We start from the raw sequence: 20,876 nt of genomic DNA, 5'->3' as shown, positions 1-20,876 counted from the left end.
AGTAAATTAAACCATAGTTTGCAGGTAGGTCTTGAATTATAACCACAATTGTGACCAGAAAATTTTCATTACGTGGTATGGTCATTAGGTGAAGGATCACATGATTGCACCTGATTTTGCCTTTTTAACCACAGTGGTTAAGCAGGGCCACGGTGTGGCTCAGGCTGTAAGAAGCCTGTTATTAAAACACAGCTGCCTGCAATTACTGCAGGTTCTAGTCCCACCAGGCCCAAGGTTGACTCAGCTTTCCATCCTTTATAAGGTAGGTAAAATGAGGACCCAGATTGTTGGGGGGGGCAATAAGTTGACTTTGTAAATATACAAATAGAATGAGACTATTGCCTTACACACTGTAAGCCGCCCTGAGTCTTCGGAGAAGGGCGGGATATAAATGTAAACAAAAAAAAAAACGCTGCAATTTTTAAGCAAGATTTCACATGATCATGATTTGTGAAATTCTTTGCTGGCTTCCCTATTGATTGCTTGTCGGAAACCAGCTAGGAAGGTCACAGATAGTGACCACATGACCCAGGACACTGTAACACTCATAAATACATGCCAGTTGCTAAGTGCCTGAATAGCACTCAAGTACCGTGAGGCCATTGCACTGGACATAAGTGCACCCATAAGTCACTTTTTTCAGTGCCATTGTAGCTTCAAATGGTCACTAAATGAATGATCATAAGTCAAGGACTACCTGTAAGTTAATCACACCAGCTGGTTCATATAACATGCACAGGTAAAATGTAGATCAGTTTATAGATATCAGGGTTTGTAAAAATCAATCTCAAACAAAATATTTGACTTTCTTTTACTTATGCATTTTATATCACAGAATCTATGTGAAAGCAATTTAAAAAATCAGTCAACATATTAAAAATGTAAGTTAACATTCCTTTTTTTAAAAAAAGTATTCCATTTGCATAATAGAAAATAATGCCAAAGGACTCCAAAGAGTAATAATAATATTGCAGTACTGATAATGATTTTGCTTTATTTTAGGTCCAGCCTTAGGTCAAAACCATTTCAGTAAAAACAATAGACGTTTCCAGTGTCTTAAATGGACAGTACATTCATAGTAAAAAACTCCCATCACCATTATCAAACATATTCTTCAGGATAAAACACAAATACTCTGGGGTTTTTTTAAAGAACAATCATTTAAAATTTCAATTATCAAAAACCATATTTGCAGCATAGCAAATCTTTGAGACCCACTGTATTAAATCTTATTTACATATTTGGAAAAAAGCAACTCCTTTAATCTTAGGTCCTCAATGTTTGGGATCATTAGATATATTGTAATTTGGAAAGCACATGGTATGTATACTGGTTACCCTAGAGCAGGGGTCGGCAACTTTAAACACTCAAAGATCCATTTGGACCCATTTCCCACAGAAAAGAAAACACCAGGAGCCACAAAGGTCCTAACCGGAAGCTCCCCATTCAATTCTGGAGCTGATCGGAAGTCCGGTTTCCCAACAATAGAGTCTCCTTATAGCGTGGTGTTCTTTTTCCTCTACCTGTCCTATCAATTGTTGAGCCAACCGGAAAACCTGCCCCTTGCTTCTCATCCTTGTGCACCGTGCTTCCCCCCCACCCCCCAACCAGAAGATCCTCTCAAAATTGTGGCATCGACCAGTGACAGGGAGCCACAACAGAGGGATGAAAGAGCCACATACGGCTTCAGAGCCGCAAATTGATGACCCCTGCCCTAGAGGGCAAAACGGCTGTTCACCAAAGAGATGCCATTGGATACAATACAAAAATCAAATGGGTGAAGATTCTGAAAGGTACCAAAGAAATGGCCATACGTATTGTGTTCTTAGCCAGCAACATATCCCTCACCACCACCTTCATTTATCTGTAGTCAACATGGCTCTCCTCAATCCATCAACCTCTAGTTTAGAGGGCTAAACATTTCATAGGAAGCAGTCTCATTTAACTTCACGGGACTTCTAAACAGAATACCTAAGATTGCACCATGGTTAAGAATACAGACGTAAGTGCTGGTACTTTATTAATAAATCACGAACACTTTTCTCTCCCAAGGTTTTCTTTCTTTTAAAACTGAAATCTGTTTCTTAATCTGGTAATATTTAAGGTGCAAATACTCTAAAATGGTATATCTTAAACTTGCAGTAAAATGCTGACTGGGACTGACAAAACTCGCTGAACTGTACTCTTTAGCAGAGATTGAGAAGAGATGGTTTGTTCTAACATCTTGAATTACTTAGCGATCAGAAGGAATACTTGAAATGGGTTTCTTGAAAGGTCATTCAGACCAATCCCCAAATCTCATTACAGCAAAATTGCACCAGATATTATTTTCATGTCATGCGTAATTGGTGCATTCCTATATGCCCAGATGGTTCTTTGTCATTTAATCTCCTCTACTGCTGCTCAGCTCCCTGCCTGGTTCCAAAACAGTCCAACTTTTAAAAGCCCATATGCTCTCACCTTAAAACTTCCATACCACCACAGTAATTTTACTAGACCCATCCAAACAAATTTAGAAGAAAACAGAGCAAACTTCCTTTTTTTAAATAAAAGTTTTCCGGATCTTTTTCTTCGTAATTTTGAATTATTAGTATGCATTGGCAGGACTGCCACGCTGCCTTTCTTTTTGCTTGTATGTTACATTCTTAAAAGTTGTTGTGGAGCCTCTGTAGAGGGGGTTTGTTCCCTAGAAAAGAAGAAAAACACTATATGTAACAGAATATTTCACCTCTGATTTTGTGGCTTAATTCAACAAACCTAACATATTAACTAACAGGTGGCTCAGTGGCTAAGACGCTGAGCTTGTCGATCGAAAGGTCGGCAGTTCAACAGCTTGAATCCCTAGTGCCACGTAATGGGGTTAGCTCCCGTTACTTGTCCCAGCTTCTGCCAACCTAGCAGTTCGAAAGCACATAAAAAATGCAAGTAGAAAAATAGGGACCACCTAGGGTGGGAAGGTAACAGCGTTCCGTGCGCCTTTGGCATTTAGTTATGCTGGCCACATGACCATGGAGACGTCTTCAGACAGCGCTGGCTCTTCGGCTTTGTAACGGAGATGAGCACTGCCCCCTAGAGTCGGGAACGACTAGCACATATGTACAAGGGGAACCTTTTTCTTTAACATATCAACTGATTTTTTTGGGAGGGGATATGATTCATAATTCATAAATATGAACATATTTCCATCTGGGCTGACTAGGATTAGACTTTTCATCACCTCCCGAACATTATGTACTCACCTGCTTTTCTTCTTGGTCTGCGAGATGCCCCCCTCTCGCAGATTTGGCCCTCCTCTCTATCGAGGCCCTACCTTGATGGCGGGTTTTGGAACCCCGAGAGGTGGCACGCGTCAAAAAGGAACCTTAGGGGTTTTTTAATTAAGGCTTTTAATGAATTTTTAAAGGGAGGGAGGGTTGAGGTGGGTCGTGGGGGAGACCCATTACAGGGGCCAGACCCTGCAAGGGCTCGCGAGTTACAGGTAGGTTCGGAGGTAACACTGGGGGAGGAGGCTGGTACCCAAGGCCATGAGGGTTATTCAAGCCGATTGAATAACCCTCATGGCCTTGGGTATCAGCCTCCTTCCCCAGTGTTAGTGGGGTTAGTGGGTTAGTGGGAGGGGCAGGTTAGTGGGAGGGGCAGATATGGCGGAAGCGGGGGTTCGTATCTTGTTAGGGGAGTGCGCCTACGCTGTTTACAAGCGATTGCACACTCCGGACCCTCTGTCTTCTCCCGTTCCCTGGGTGGCTGGAATCCTCGGGGCCTTGACCTTCGGCTAATGTTGTGCAATGCCAGGTCCGTGATCAATAAAACCCCCCTCATTTCAGATCTTATTCAAGAGGGGGGCGCGGACCTGATGGGCGTTACGGAGACCTGGTTGGGCACGGAAGGGGGTGTCCCCCTGGTAGAAATGTGCCCACCGGGTTTCCGAGCATTCCATCAGCCGAGGGTACAAGGTAGGGGTGGAGGGGTGGCGGTTATTATAAACGAGATTCTAGAGCCGAAGGAGGTCACTGTCCCGCAGATAACCGGCTGTGAGTCTCTTCTTGTTCGGTGGGGCCAGGGGTTGCAGGTGGGCTTGCTGATCACATACCTGGCTCCCTGCCACGTGACAGCAGCCCTGCCTGAGCTGCTCGAGGTGATTGCCGAGGCGGCGGTTGATTCCCCCAGGCTTATGGTCATGGGAGATTTCAATTTGCCATCGGTGGGCGAGACATCGGTGACAGCCCGGAAGTTCATGGCTTCCATGACAGCCTTGGACCTGACCCAGTTAACGAATGGTCCCACTCACATTGGAGGAAACACGCTGGACTTGATTTTTGTCTTGGGATAGTGGCTGAATGATCTGGAATTGGGGGATTTGGTTATTACACCCCTGTCATGGTCAGATCATTTGCTCCTTCGTCTCGACTTTCGAACCGCAAACCCACACCGCTGGTTCCATCCCAGGTGCCTGATGGACCCGGAGAGGTTCCTGACGGAGCTTGGGCCGTTTCCTGAGGATCTGGCTCACGGCTTGACCGAAGAGCTTGTTGCTGCCTGGGAAACGGCGGCGGCGGGGGCTTTGGATCGTGTTGTGCCTTTGCGGCCTCTGACCCGGTGCCTTTCTCGACCAGCTCCTTGGTTCTCTGAGGAGCTGAGAGAGATGAAGCACCGGAAAAGACGCCTAGAGAGCAACTGGAGGGCCAGCCGTTCCGAATCTGACTGAACACTAGTACGGTCTTATGTTCAGGCCTACTTAGTGGCGATAGGGACGGCAAAGCGGGAATACTTTTCCGCCCTTATCGCATCGGCAGATAACCGCCCAGCCGCCTTGTTTAGGGTGACCCGCTCTCTGCTTTTCCAGGGAGCTCGGGAGGACCCCTTGCAAGGACGTGCTGAGGAGTTTGGAATGTATCTGCATGATAAAATCGCTCAGATCCGGGACGGGCTGGATGCTGATTGGGTGGATTCAGGTGGGACGACGGAGGCAGCTCTTGAGAATATTATTTGGGGGGAATTCGATTCTGTGACTCCCGAGGACATGGACAGGATACTGAGAGGGCTGAATGCTACCACGTTTATTGGACCCGTGTCCCCCTGGTTGGTACTGGCCACACAGGAGGTTACACGAGGCTGGCTTCAGAGAATTGTTAACGCTTCTTTGAAGGAGGGTATCTTCCCCACAGTCTTGAAAGAGGCAGTGGTGAGATCCCTCCTCAAGAAGTCTTCCCTGGATCCAGCTATTTTATCGAACTACCGTCCGGTCTCTAACCTTCGTTTTGTGGCAAAGGTTGTTGAGAGTGTTGTGGCACATCAGCTCCCTCGGTACCTGGATGAAACTGTTTATTTAGACCCGTGCCAGTCCAGCTTCCGACCTGGGTACAGCACGGAGACGGCTTTGGTCGCGTTGGTTGATGATCTCTAGAGGGCCCGGGATAGGGGTTGTTCCTCTATCCTGGTCCTACTTGATCTGTCAGCGGCTTTTGATACCATCGATCATGGTATCTTGCTGCAGCGGTGGGGAGCCTGGGAGTGGGGGGCACCGTTTTTCGGTGGTTCTCCTCTTATCATTCCGACCGCTTGCAGACAGTGTTGGCGGGGGGGCAGAGATCGACCGCGAGGCACCTCACATGTGGGGTGCCGCAGGGGTCGGTTCTCTCGCCCCTCCTGTTCAACATCTATATGAAACCGTTGGGGGAGATCATCCGTGGTTTTGGGGTGAGTTGCCAACTGTACGCTGATGACACTCAACTGTACATTTCCACCCCGGATCACCCCAACGAAGCCGTCAATGTGATGTCCCAGTGCCTTGAAGCCGTTCGGGTCTGGATGGGGACGAACAGACTTCGACTCAACCCATCCAAGACGGAGTGGCTGTGGTACAGTCAGCTAGTTCCGTTGCTGACTGTGGGGGGCGAGTCACTGGCCCCCAGGGAGTTGGTTCGCAGCTAAGGCGTTCTCCTGGATGCACGGCTGTCGTTGGAAGAACACTTGACGGCCGTTGCCAGGGGAGCTTTTTATCAGGTTCGCCTGATCTGCCAACTGCATTCCTTCCTGGACCGGGATTCATTATGCACGGTCACTCATGCCCTCGTTACCTCCCGCCTGGATTACTGCAATGCTCTCTACATGGGGCTCCCCTTAAAGAGCACCGGGAGACTTCAACTGGTACAGAATGCGGCTGCGCGGGGGATAGAGGGAGCGTCTCGGAGCTTCCATATAACACCTCTCCTACGCAAGCTGCACTGGTTGCCGGTGGTCTTCCACGTGCAATTCAAGGTGTTGGTGATCACCTTTAAAGCGCTCCATGGCATAGGACCAGGTTACTTACGGGACCGCCTACTGCCGCCAATAGCCTCCCATCGACCTGTGCGCTCCCACAGGGAGGGTCTCCTCGGGGTGCCGTCAGCTAAACAATGTCGGCTGGCGGCCCCCAGGGGAAGAGCCTTCTCTGTTGGGGCACCTACCCTATGGAACGAACTGCCTCTGGGGTTACGCCTTCTTCCCGACCTCCGGGCCTTTAAGCGTGAGCTCAAGACTTTTTTGTTTCAACGAGCAGGGTTGGCCTAAGAGTAATTTTTAATTGAGTGGTTTTATTTCTTGTTATTTTAATATTCGGCCTTATGGTTTCAGATTTTTAAATTTCAAATATTGTGTTTTAATTTTTGTATATGTCTTTTTAACTTGGCTGTAAACCGCCCTGAGTCTTCGGAGAAGGGCGGTATAGAAATGTAAATAATAAATAAATAAATTGCTTAATGAGTGTGGCTTTAAGAAAAAGACTTTCGCAGTCTTCAAAATACTCAATATTGATTTTAAAATTATTAAAACCAAACAGTAATATGGACACAGCTAGACTTTATCTATTCCTGTGATTCCTTCACAATAATTACACAGCAAAATCTTAATCCGAGCCTCTTCAACAAAAAACTGTTCTCAATGAAGAGCAAAATGGGTGCTGATCTTTCTTTTCACTCTCATTGTTGTTTGCACACCAGTGCCTGGGAAGCAACATGTATGCGGTGATGGGAATCAGCTATTCAGCATTATCAATAAAAACAAATAAAACCAACTGGTGCAGGCTTTCCTGTCCAGTATCTGTTGGGCAATATTGAACTTCAGGGTTTAGTGTTTGTGATGTAGGTCAGAGGTTCCCAATCTATGGCTTGCCAGAAACGGGCTGTTGTGGTCCGTTGGTGGCCTGTGGAGCTGGCAGCAGAGTCGGACGGTGAGGAGGTTGGGTAGGAACATGGGCCAGTCCTGAAGTCTGGGGAAGGCTCAGATGAGGGCTCTGTGTCAGAGGCCGAGATGGGGCCAGGGCCATCTGGGAATTATGTGCAGACTCCGGAGCCTCCAGGGTCTGACATCAGTGAGGCAGAGGAACAGGGGGAGCCTGTTCCCAGTGTGTGCATGCACTGAGCTGCCAGAAGGCAAGAACAGTTAAAACAAAAGGGACGACTCAAGAGTAGGACTTGGATATGATTGGCCCCTCCCATAAGACATAAAGGAGGAGAAAAGGCACATGAGCCTTTGAAGGAAGCAATGGAGCAATGCAGCTCCATTTTGACTCTGTGCTCCGTGTGGCCTTGCAAAGCTAATTGCCAATTAGATCTTGGGCAGCGTGTCAAGGGAGATAAAGGTGGGTGCTTATCAGCCTTATCCCAAAGGACTGTGGCAGACTTTTGTCAGACTCTTTACAACTATTTGTGACTCATCTGTGAATGAACAGAATGAGAAAGAACAGGCTGTGAATGAACAGAATTCACAGCCGTTGAAATAAAAAGAGGGTTTTGGGGACTAATTGTGTGCTTTTTACTGTTTCAGGAAGCCTAGGTCAGAACACCACCCCCCATCTACATGATGCAGGCAGTACACAAAATCATGTCCCCTTCGGTCTGTGGAGAAACCGCTCTCCACAGAATTGGTCCCTGGTGACCAAAAGGCTGGGGGCCACTGGTCTAGGTAACAGATTTCCTGAAGTTCCATGAGGAACCAGTTCAGGCAGAAGTCAACTTACCTGGCTACAAAGACAAAAGCTCAGTCCATGGCTGCTCAGTTGTCTGGGGTCTGCATAGCAAACCACCTTGCCTCTGAAGATGACAGCCAAAGTTGCTGGCAAAATGTCAGGAAATCTGTTGTCTAGACCACAGTCACTAAACCCTGTAATCCAACCTGTCCCAAAGAATTGGAAACATGGGCTGCAGTTGTGGCAGCTGCCAGTGGAGCAGCACTTAAAAAGGAGGGAAAATGGCTTTGGGCTCCTGGGGGCTGTTTAATCTAAGCTCCGTCTGCTGTGCAGCTGGAGATGTGGGAAATGTATTCTCGTGTGTGATTGGGACCTTATTTGGCAAAGAAAACTTATACTAAACATTTTCTAAAACAAATAATTTTTTGCAGGTACTGTTTATCCAAAATAGATGCTCATTTTATAGAAACAATCTATTTATTTATTTATTTATTTATTATTTAAATTTGTATACCGCCCTTCTCCCGAAGGACTCAGGGCGGTTCACAGCCAGGTAAAAAATGCACAATACATTATAAATACAATTAAAATACTAGTAAAAAACTTATTTAAATTGGCCACAATTAAAATTTGGAGATAAAACCCATTAAAAACCCATAACTTAAAAAACTAACCCAGTCCAGCGCAGATAAATAAGTAAGTTTTGAGCTCGCGGCGAAAGGTTTTGTCAAGTTTTGTTGTTGTTAGTTGCGAAGTCATGTCCAACCCATTGTGACCCCATGGACAACATTCCTCCAGGCCTTCCTGTCCTCTACCATCCTCTGGAGTCCATTTAAGCTCACGCCTATTGCTTCAGTGACTCCATCCAGCCACCTCATTCTCTGTCGTTCCATTCTTCTTTTGCCCTCAATCTTTCCCAGCATTAGGCTCTTCTCCAGTGAGTCCTTCCTTCTCATTAGGTGGCCAAAGTATTTGAGTTTCATCTTCAGGATCTGGCCTTCTAAAGAGCAGTCAAGATTCATCTCCTCTAGGACTGACCGGTTTGATCGCCTTGCAGTCCAAGGGACTTGCAGGAGTCTTCTCCAGCACCAGAGTTCAAAGGCCTCAATTCTTTGGCGCTCAGCCTTTCTTATGGTCCAACTTTCACAGCCATACATTTTTGCCATGTATGTGGCACTTTTATCACAGTATTGCAAGCCACCTTACATGGCTGTTAAGTGGGAGGTAGCTATAATAGCAAAGCATTGAGGATTCAAATTTCTTGGGAATAATTCAGATGCATTCTTGCATCTCTCCAGCTGGAGGCATTATATTACCTGGGACTCTTAGACTTGGCAAAAAGATTGATTGAGTGAGGGAGATCAGGTTCTAGGTTTATAAAACCATGCATGGCATAAAACGGACAGAGATGTTTTACATCCTTTGCCATAACAAGTGATTACAGCCAGCGATTACAGCAGAAAGGGAGGAGATTTAGAACCAAAGAAAGGAAGTTCTTCTTTGCATAGTAGATAAGCAAACTTTAGATTTATTTTGGTACTAACCGGGGTGATGGCCACTATTCTGATTGACTGTAAAAGATAATAGAAATTCACAGAGGACAGGTCTTATCAGTGGCTACTGGATACTAAGGGCTCTTCTGTGTGGCAACACTAAAGCTGCTATTCAGCATAGAACTGGGAGGAAATTCTGCTGGCTTAAAGAAGAGTGAACTGTGCTTGCAACCCCTGGTTACCCATTGTTGGCCACAAAACACAACAGAAGTTCTGCACACACAAAAATCCAGGGGTAAGAGACAAGTGGGGCAGATCATTGTTCCTCTGATTCCATCCCTGTTGCAATAAAGGAGTCATTGCCCCCTCTTCCCTTCCCTTCTACTCCAAACTTCCCAGCTGGACAAGTCCTTTTCTAGGGGAAGTGTCTGTCTCTCTGTCTCTCTCTCTTTTTCTCCCCTAGCATTGGCATTAGGGTTAGGATTAAGGTTAGAGTGGTTCTTGAAGTCCGCCTCAAAAAATCAATGTTAAATTAGGGTTAGGCATCCCTGATGTGAGACCCAAAAGCCAACATTAAGCTTAAAGTCAAGGTTAGGATTGGCATTGACATTAGTGTTAGGAATAGAGTGAGGGTTAAGTTTAGGGTTAGCATTAGGTTTATCATAGGCATCAGACTTAGTGTTGGCATTGATATTAGGATTTGAATTACGGTTAGGGTTTGGGTTAGAGGCAGGTTTTGTATTGGTGTTATAGTTTGGATTGGCACTGGGTAAAAGAGTTGGTATTAGGGCTAGGATTACTATTGCTGTTAGGGTTACTGTTAGCATCGACTTTAGGGTTAGGGTTGGCATTAGGGTTAAGGTTGTGATTAGTGTTAGGATTAGAGTGAGGGTAAGGGTTAGGGTTGGGGTTAGCGTTAGGGTTAGGTTTTGATTTCCCTGATGTGACAATCAAAAAGCAACATTAAAGTTAAGGGTCAGGGTTAGTGTTCACGTTAGCGTTGGTCTTAAGGTTAGGATTTCTGTGAGGTAAGTTGGGCTGAGTGAGAAAGTCATCTAGAACTTTGCCTAAATAGGGCTATGACACAGTCTCCTAGGCCAGCGCTTTTACCACTACACCAAACTGGCATTACTATGGTTACAGTAGCAATTTTTATTTTGCCACTATTTACAATAATGTTGTCCTGAATCATGTTTTTTTTTAACGTACCGTTTGCCATTTGGCCTTCGACCTCTCTGCTTCAAATTTAGCAACTTCTTTACGGTCTTCAAATGAAATAAATAATTTCCACATGGAAAGTAAAACAATCCCAGTGACGACTACTGCAGTAGAAACCCCCAACATAATCATTGTAATATTTGGAGGTTGTGGATAATCTGTAGGGGAAAAGAGCCACAATAGTGAAAATTGTTAAATAAATAAATAGCTATTGATATGGGGAAAAGGGAAGAAATTTACTTTGCAGCATAGGTAAATGTTACTTTCATCTATAATTATCAGAATCCTGGAAATGTTGGAAGTCAAGATTCGGAAAGTTGCTGTGAACTTTTCAATTTTGTATAGGTTTTGTTTAATGATGGCTCAAATCCCAATGTGTTCTTTTGTACACACACAGCATTGGCATGTATGATAGCAGCCTCGTTCATGTAGGTAGAGATGAGCTATATCAAGAGCCTCAGATATGCACATGATGCCACTCTAATGGCAGAAAGTGAAGAGGATCTAAAGAGCCTCTTGATGCGGGTGAAGGAGGACAGTGCAAAAGTTGGCTTGAAACTCAACATTAAGAAAACTAAGATCATGGCATCCAAATAGATGGGGAAGAAATGGAGGTAGTGACAGATTTTATTTTCCTGGGCTCCAAGATCACCGCAGATGGGGACTGCAGCCAAGAAATTAAAAGATGCTTGCTCATAAGGAGGAGAGCTATGGCAAATCTAGACAGCGTACTAAAAAGCAGAGACATCACCCTGCCAACAAAAGTGTGTATAGTCAAGGCTATGGCCAGCTCAGCATCACTTGTGTCAGGGCACCTGTAGTGGCCCGAGTGCTCTGCCAGTGAAAACGGGCTCCCAAGCTCTGTTTTCGACTGCCATGGCTTCCTGCAACACTCTGCCAGCGAAAATGGAGCTTGGGAGGGCCGCGTGCAGCTCTCCCGAGCTCCATTTTACTGGCAGAAGCACCATGGTTTGGTCCTTCACTGTTTCCAGGGTGGCCCCATAGGCCAGATCTAAGTACCCCATGGGCTGGATCTGGCCCCTAGGCCTTTAGTTTGACGCCCCTGGGATATTTGTTAGGAGGATTCATGTACACCAACATTCCTTAGCTTACCAAGACTAAATGTCTCTTACCTTTTTGCTTTATGTTGTGAATGATGACTTTGCCCTGTTCATTAGCTGTCATCAGAAATGTGATAACAGATTCATTTTTCCCTTGTAACACACAACGAACCCATTTATCTTCCGTAATATCTGAGGATGAGAAAAAACCCATTTTACAGTTCAGAGAGAAACATATCAGGCAGTTATTACAAAGATCAAACAATTTCTCACATCTGGTTATTTTTAACAGGCACTAAGAAACAAAGCTGGAAATATACTAAAGGATTTGCAAATAATTGTTCTGTTGTTGGAGGGGGCGGTTTTCTTTTTTTGGGGAGGGGGGGTTACTCTTTGCACTGATCAGATGAGAAGGTCCAGATGTTGCCAGTCTGTGTTGACCATCAAGTTGGTCAAGTATGGGAGATGTATTGAATTGGAAATACTCCTAAGGGAGCTGCAAAAGCTATCAGGGGAATATAGTACAGGTAGTCCTTGACTTACAGCAGTTCATGTAGTGACCGTTTGAAGTTACAACGGCACTGGAAAAAGTGACTTATGACCATTTTTCACACTTACGACCATTGTAGCATCCCCATGGTCATATGACCAAAATACATACGGTTAGCAACCAACTTGTATTTATGATGGTTGCAGTGTCCCTGGGTCTTGTGACCTTCTGACAAGAAAGTCAATGGGTAAGCCAGATTCACTTAACAACCATGTTACTAGCAATAGAACTTAGACTTATATACCACTTTACAGTGCTTTACAGCCCTCTCTAAGTGGTTTACAGAGTCAGCAAATTGCCCCCAACGATCTGGATCCTCATTTTACCCACCTCGGAAGGATGGAAAGCTGAGTCAACCTTGAGCCTGGTGAGATTTGAACTGACAAATTGCAGGCACTGGCAGGCAGCAGAAGTAGCTTGAAGTACTGCACTCTAACCACTGCGCCACTGTGGGTCAACAACTGCAGTGATTCACTTAACAAATGTGGCAAGAAAGACCCTAAAATGGGGCAAAACTAACTAAAGAAATGTCTCCCTTAGCAACAGAAATTTTGGGCTCAATTGTGATCGTAAGTTGAGAACTACCTGTAATCTTCATTAGAGTAAACATGTCCTCCTTATCTTTTTGCTACTAGTAGAATATTCTAGATGATGTTTCAGTGTACAGGATATTCCCTCATAAAAATACTAATTCTTTTCAAGAGGAATGCCATTTATTGCTGACAGAATGCTGCTATTAAAAAAAAAATAACATCATGTACACATGCCTAATAACTAAAAAGAAATCATGACAGGAATAAAGAATGGACTTCAAGGTAACACAGATAAAAGAAATGTAAGGTATTCCCAGTTTCGTAATCAATGCTTTCACCTAAATTTCCTCAGACACAATCCTTTTGATGTTTATTCAAGCGGCTTAAAAAAGGTGGAATATGCATGAGGGAGCAGACAACATAAATAAGAATGGAATCTGAAAATGTAGACCCCCTAGGCCAATACTACCAGAGATTCTCATGTCTCATCAATATAACTCAAAATAATCATAACAAAGTTTCTGTGAAATCTATTGCCATGTTAGAAAAAGGATTCTATGGGGAGCCATTCTAAATAAAGTGATTTGTAAGTTTCATGTTGCACCATAGCTTATCTGTATTTTTGTAATATATGGCATTGTTCTCATTACCTACCTACATTATATATTTTTTCAGAATAAGTTTTCACCAAAGTTATCAACCATACAGACATTTCCTCAAAGTTTAAAACCAGCAGGATATATTTTTGAAAAAGTGAATGGGAAATAGAATTCCCTTAAAAAAAAAGAGTATTTCCCTAGAGAAAGGGACTTTTTAAAAGCTATTCTAAAGACATCCCCACCCCCATTTTTATGGAAGAAGTATCTTCATCGCTTTAGCAATGTCATTTGGTCTCTTCGCACTAGTTTTTTTGTTTATAAATTATGCTGATCCAGTTAAATAGTTGAGTATAATATCCTGTAATAGGTATATAACATGATATGCAGGTCATATAAACACTCACAAGATTATTTTACACCAAGCAGGTTTTTTTCCTCCAAATATTCTCAGGCTCTAAAAATAACATTTTTGTCACACCCGACATATTTAAACATTTGCATACCAGCACAACAGAATGCGTATATATTTTGGGTTGTTTCCATTTTTGAAAGTATGCTTTGCTGTGCTCTTAGCAATTCGTGGTAATCAATTTCAAGTTGCAGTTGGTCTGGCAGCTGATTTGGATGTTGCACATTATTGTTATTTGTCTGACTTAAAAGGGAGCTCATGTCTGCAGAGTGTGGATAGCAACTTTGATTGTCTTGCCTGCGACCAACCACTACAGTTACCTCTAGTATTCATTCTGATTACCCATAACCTCAAGTAGCAGATTAAAATGTTCTCCTTTTTTCTCACCGTTTAGAGAATTACATTTCTTGATTGGCAGATTAAGTCATATTTCTCTGGGAATCTCCATTGACATCACTGGTATAAGAACAACTGGTGAATTTAGCTTGCATAATTTGAAATGCCCCTTAAACTGTGAGAGATCTCAAGAGAGTGGACAAACATCTAATTTGGAGGTATTATATTATATACCAGGGGTGTCAAATTCACGTCGTCATGTCGTCATCACATGACGTATCGGGACTTTTTTTCCCCTTCGCTAAACTGGGCGTGGGCATGGCCAGCAGGTGACACATCTAGCCTGCGGGCCAGGAGTTTGATGCCCCTGTTATATACAATATAACAAAGACATAGATTGTAAAACACATCTTTCTATATACAACTATTTCAGGTATCACGGAGCATCATTTTTAAGGAGGCTGTCACTAGATAACTTAAGCTATAGTGGAACACATCGCTGGAATCTTTTTGTACACTATAAAACACAGTAGCCTCAGGATATTAAAGCAGTTCAGTATGTTTGGATTAAGATTTACTGAACGGCTGGCTGCTATGGCTGCTGGCACCAGACTAGACTACATTTTTTTTAAAAAAGCATCTGTTGTGTGGATTGGAACCTTTCAATCCGTGTGGTCAGATAAATAGGGTGGCTTACCTCTTCCTATACAAGGCCTCAATGTCCATCTCCCCAGAGGGGAGGCTGACTTAACTGAGGCTTCCCAGTAACTCAGCACAACATGGTTGGATTGGATCTTTTTTATTATACAAGAAAGTGAAAGCAGCTGGCAGTCTCAGATTATTAAGGCTAATTCCTATATTTATATCTTCCCTGAATTAAAAATCTATATCCTCTTCTCATATTTCCTCTTGTGTAACAATGGCTCGCTAGTCAATGTCCCTCCCTGGTTTATCTCCTTTGGATTCCTATCTGGGAATCTCTTGCTAGAAATGTAACACTGATGCCAAAGATAACTTCTGAGACAACCTTTTTTTTATTTTTTTATTTTTATTTGCATTTATATCCCGCCATTCTCCAAAGACTCAGGGCGGCTTACACTATGTTAGCAATAGTTTTCATCCTATTTGTATATTTATATACAAAGTCAACTTATTGCCCCCAACAATCTGGGTCCTCATTTTACCTACCTTATAAAGGATGGAAGGCTGAGTCAACCTTGGGCCTGGTGGGACTAGAACCTGCAGTAATTGCAAGCAGCTGTGTTAATAACAGACTGTCTTACCAGTCTGAGCCACAGAGGCTTTAGAGAGTTAACATTGTTGGAAGGGATCTTGTAGGTCATCTAGTCCAACCCCCTGCCCATGCAGGAGACCCTACACCAGTGGTGAAATCTGAACCAGTTTGTTGCCGGTTCGCTGGCTGTGCATGCGCAGTACACGCCAAAAGGAGACTTGGGAAGGTAAGTAGAACAACAAGGGGGCGGGGGGGGGGGTCAGCTGTGCTGCGCGATTTAGCTTCGCTAAAAAGCAGGATTTCCTAGCAAAGTTAAACCCTGCAGCACAGCTGATCGTCGGAAATACTGGTTCAGAGGAACCAGAAGCTTTTTAAACTACCGGTTTAAAAACCAGTAGCTAACTACCGGTTTGCCCGAACCGGTAGCTTTTATCACTATCAGTTCGCCTGAACCAGAGCGAACCAATAACATCTCACCTCTGCCCTACACCATTTCTGACAAATGGGAGTTCAATCTCTTCTTGAAAGCTTCCAGCAATAAAGCACCCACAACATCTGAAGGCAACTTCTGTTCCATTGGTTGACTGTTCTCACTGTCAGAAAATTTCTCCTTATTTCTAGGTTGAATCTCTCCTTGATCAGTTTCCATCCAAGTTATTCTTTGTCTGGCCTTTGGGTGCCTTGGGAAATACTTGACCCCCTCCTTTCCGTGGCAGCCCCTCAAATATTGGAAGACTGCTATCATGTCTCCCATGGTCCCTCTCTTCACTAGACTAGCCTAAATAAATAAATAGACTAAATAAATAAATTCATTTAGCTGAATTTGCCTCAGTTCAGCTCTGTAACTGTAAGAGTCAACCTTTGCTCTGTATAGTCTGTTCTATTACTTAATACTAGGGATGTAAATTGTATCACTTTGGATAGAACATTTTGAGAAAGATGAGATTCTAGTTTGCTTCCAGATCATAATGATCTGTTTGTTCTAGGGATGGTCCAGCAATTTTTTGGAAGTAAATCTTCTGAAATGTAAAGTGGTTGATAGTGTTTCAGGCCCAGACTGCATCCAAACCACATGCACATAAAATATCTCCCCTGGTTGAATACTATCATGTCTCCCCTGGTCCTTCTCTTCACTAGACTAGCCATGCCCAGTTCTTGTAATTGTTCTTCATATGTTTTAGTCTCCAGTCCCCTAATCATCCTGGTTGCTCTTCTCTGCACTTTTCCTAGAGTCAATGGGGTAGGTAGCCCTGAGACATTGGCTTGGTATTGAGTTTTTGGGGAGAGTTTCAACTGTTTAGGACAGGGGTGTCCAAACTACGGCCCGCGGGCCAACTGCGGCCCGCGGGTCAGTTTTTATTGGCCCGCAGCAAATTCTCGGTGGACAAGTGGGGTGCGGCCCCCGTCCTGGCCCCCAAGGAAGCCGCCGCTCGCCCGGTTGCAGATGCGGAGTGGCTCCGCTGAGGCGATCCCCGCCCACCCGGGGCTGCGGGCCGCCATTCCGCCACTGGGCTGTAGGGGCGCCCAGGACGCCCATGGCTCCAGCCCGCCCACCAGACAGAGGAAGAGGCGGGCGGGCGGCGACGCCCATCGCCCCACGCGGGCTGCAGCCCCGAAGCCAGGCGGGCGAGGCGCCTGCTTCCCAGCCCGCGGGATCCTCTCCGGCGCGGCGCCTGCACGCGCTCAGGGGCGCTTACTTGTCGCGGATGATGGTCTGCAGCTCCCGGATCTGGTTGTTCATGGGAAGGAGTTTGAGCTGGGCTGCCGCCGATCCCGGCCAGTCGTGACCCGTCGCCGCCGCCGACGTGGCCATGGCCTCCTCGGCGCCCGCACAGCAGCCGTTCCCGCCAGCGCAGCAGCATCGGCTGCCGTCGGCGCTGCTGCTGCTGCTGTCCGGGCTCAGGCTGTCACCGCTGCCCGGGCCGGGTCGGCGGCGCAGCTGCCGAGGCCCGCCGCCGCCGCCGATCCCGCCAGTCGTGACGCGTCGCCGCCCCCGCCGTGCCCATGGCCTCCTCGGCGCCCGCACAGCAGCCGTTCCCGCCAGCGCAGCAGCATCGGCTGCCGTCGGCGCTGCTGCTGCTGCTGTCCGGGCTCAGGCTGTCACCGCTGCCCGGGCCGGGGTCGGCGAAGCGCAGCTGCCGAGGCCCGCCCTCGCCGCTCGCCGGCATCCCGGCCTCTGCCCCCGCCGGGCCCACCACGCACCGGTCGCGGCAAGGCATCACCTCCATGCGCTGCCGAAGCAGCCGCCGCGGCGCCCCGCCACACGCTCCGCTTTACCTCAGCCGCGGGCCCGTGTGCTGGCCCGTGACGCGGCCGAGCTCGCCCGCTCCCATTGGCCGCCGCGCCTGCCGCTCCGCGCCGCCACTCGGCATTCGGAGGAGGGGCCGGTGCCCGCCCACTCTCGCCCCCTAGTTAGCCCCGTCCCTTTCTGGCCTGGGTGGGAGCCGCGTGGCACACCTGAGTGGCTGCGAGGAAGCGGTGCGGGCCTCGCCTGGGCCTCCCGGAGTCCCTCCATTGGCTGCTGTGTCTCCCTCAGTGGGAAGAGAGTTCATGACGGACGGCGGAAAATCCCAGTAAATACATGCTGGTTGCCAAAAGCTTGACTTTTGATGTAACTGGGGATGCTGCGAAGGTCATAAATGCAAAGACTGGTGGTAAGTCACTTTTTTCAGTGCTGTTGTATTGGTCGCTAAATGAGTGGTTGCAAGCCGAGGATTACTGGTAGCCGCTGTCAGTATTTAGGTCTCTATGTATTTAGGTTTCTATGCCCATAGCCACATCCACTCAGTCACATGAGGAGTTAGCCACGCCCACCAGTCACATGACCATCAAGCCACACCCCAAAATAAGCCACGCCCACAGAACTGGTACAAAAATCCCCCCCCCCGTGGCCCGGGCCTTTGCTTATTTTTCTGTATTTGGCCCTCACTCAAAAAACTTTGGACACCCCTGGTTTAGGAGGTTTGGAAATATATTTCAATAAACTCAGCAAAAGAACAAATAATGAAAATTTGCTCTGTTCCCTTTTTCTTTCTCACTAATTACTCAGCTGAATTCTGGTCAATCTGACACATTGAGAGGAAATATTTAATGTTTGAAATGAAGTAAAATCTGCCAGTAAAGACAGATTGAGAAGGGGGGAAGAGCAAGTAAGAGTAGATGTAATAGCTCCTTTCCCATCTTTCATGTTGAAGTGAGTTTTCTGTGTACTTCTCCCTTTAGTAATAATCCAGCTTTACAGCCAAGGATGTTTATAGCACAGAGACAGGGGGAAAAAAACAGAACCAGACCAGGGTTGAAATGTAAAATTTGTTACCACCGGTTCTGTGGGCATGGCTTGGTGGTGGTGGTGGTAATGTGACTGGGTGAGCGTGGCCAACTTTTTTTTTCTTTTAAAAGCATTTTTTCTACAACCTCTTCGGCCGAAGAGGTTGTAAAAATGCTTTTAAAAGCCTCTGATGATCCTAGCTGAGCCATGCGAGCATCAGAGCCTTTTTTTTTTACTTTTAAAAGCATTTTTTTGGCCGAAGAAAAAATGCTTTTAAAAGTAAAAAAAAAAACCCTCTGATGATACCACGGCTCAGCTGGGCATTGGGGGGAGGGATTTTTACTACCGGTTCTCCGAACCACCCATCGCCATCGAGTGATCCGGTCCGAACCGGGAGCATTCACCCCTGGACCAGACTGATTATTAGGAAGAGTAGGGCAACTACTTCATGCAAATGTTTACTGAACAGAGTTACTGATTCTTATTATCTTTTCAACTATTCAACTGCAGTATGCAGTCCATCCTTGGATATATTCCTACTCTGTTGTCTCAGGTGTGAAGGACACTATCTTATCTTATCAACATAGTTAATTAAAAAAAAAACCTCAGTTGTCAGTCTTGCGATCTTTTGTACAGAGACTGAAGAGAGTAGGCAGCATTGTAGCCATTGCAGCTTCACTTTCATTGTGATAAACTGCAAATAAATCACAGAAGAACATCAACAGACAAGCAAATGCAGCACTGAAGCCCTATGCCTGATTAGCTTTAACTTAATGCTATTGAAAAATGTTCTATGAGGGATTATTGAAAATATGTTTAAACACATATCCTATGTGTGTACCACACACACACACACACACACACACACACAGAGAGAGAGAGAGAGAGAGAGAGAGAGAGAGAGAGAGACCTATCCCATGCAACCGATTGCTACAACTAATAATAGCCAAGCAATAAATTAAAGTACAGACCTTCATCATGACTGATCATTGCGTCAACCAATTTACATTTTTCAGCGCAGTCTTCCTGATGCAGTAGATCAGCAGACGCTAAATAACATTCCACACAGCTCCTGAGAAAGATGGTGCAATGATTTATCAATCTCCTTTGCATTAAGAATCAAAAGAAAATACATACACAGTAACCATTTTTTAAGCACCTTATGAAAGACCTGCAGTAATGAATAAGTAATTCTCAGCATTTAGAATGTACCACACAGAAAAGGAAAGGAAAAAATAATTCAGGTGGTAAAAATAACCCTTATCCCTTTTCTCTCTTTGGATGCTCACCAGATTAAAAAAAAGAAGAAGCTTCTAACAGGAACCAGAGTTATTTTGGTTATCTTGGTTTTGGTTATGCTTATTACAAATGATGAGCTGAGTTTTATGGTTGTAGAAACTGGACACTGGAGGGGAGTAGAGATTGTAAAAAGAAGAAGAAAAATGCAAGTCTTTGTGTTGATTAACTTGGATTTAACAAATGATATGAACTGTCATAACATTGGAAATGTCAAAGGAGATGGTTGAAAAATGGAGCCACAATTTAGTAACCATAGTGTCAAAAGTGTCAATAATGATATCTGATTCTATGGATAAATTATATCCAAAAGATGGTAATGAAGGAGTGACAGATGTAGAGCTAATTTTGTTTGACAAGATGGAGGAAGTACGGAAGGTGGACTTATAAATAACATGCCAAGAAAAGAATTTGGAAAATAATGTTTTATTGGATATACAAAACAAATTGGCTGAAGTTTTGAAAATGAAAGCAAGAATACAAATGATAAACAAAGACGGTGACTTGGAAAATGTTTTCTTATTGGATCTAGAAAGAGGCTTATTAAATCCTTGAAGAAGTCTGTGTGATTGGATAAAGAAGAATTGAAAAGAAATAAAATCCTACCACATATTTGGATGAACTAATGATTACGTAGGTTAAAAATGAAAGGAAAGAATATAAAGTTGGTTTATCTGAAAAGGATAAAATAAGGCTATCTCTGTTTGCAAAGTTTTGTCAATTCTTTACAAACACTTTGCTGACACCAGGATTCAAAAGGTGATGTTTTATGGATTTATTTTATAGATAAGGGATGGGATATGGGATGAAGAAATACCTGTTAATAACCATACAGAGAATGAAGAGTTACTGAATTTGCCTATACTTGTAATTAAGTCACTTCTTTATATATTTCTTTTCTTTTTATCATATTTTTTCTTCCACTTTTCCTTCT

The 20,876-nt window shown here is 44.8% G+C and overlaps 2 protein-coding genes across 2 annotated transcripts in view; both read right to left on the bottom strand.

Annotated features, from left to right (window-relative positions):
* Positions 1-20,876, bottom strand: part of PLA2R1 (phospholipase A2 receptor 1) — a 193,045-nt gene that overhangs the window by 89,272 nt on the left and 82,897 nt on the right. The window lies entirely within an intron of this gene.
* Positions 958-20,876, bottom strand: part of ITGB6 (integrin subunit beta 6) — a 53,762-nt gene continuing 33,843 nt past the window's right edge. The window contains exons 12-15 of the mRNA XM_058191877.1: positions 19,618-19,718; positions 11,790-11,909; positions 10,648-10,814; positions 958-2,686 (exon numbers count right to left, since the gene is read on the bottom strand). Coding sequence (XP_058047860.1) covers positions 2,588-2,686; positions 10,648-10,814; positions 11,790-11,909; positions 19,618-19,718 — 487 coding nt within the window. The 3' untranslated portion in view covers positions 958-2,587. The remainder of the gene's footprint in view (positions 2,687-10,647; positions 10,815-11,789; positions 11,910-19,617; positions 19,719-20,876) is intronic.

The sequence above is a fragment of the Ahaetulla prasina genome, chromosome 1, assembly GCF_028640845.1.
Source record: "Ahaetulla prasina isolate Xishuangbanna chromosome 1, ASM2864084v1, whole genome shotgun sequence".
Taxonomy (NCBI): domain Eukaryota; kingdom Metazoa; phylum Chordata; class Lepidosauria; order Squamata; family Colubridae; genus Ahaetulla; species Ahaetulla prasina.
This window is presented reverse-complemented; position numbering and strand designations above follow the sequence as displayed.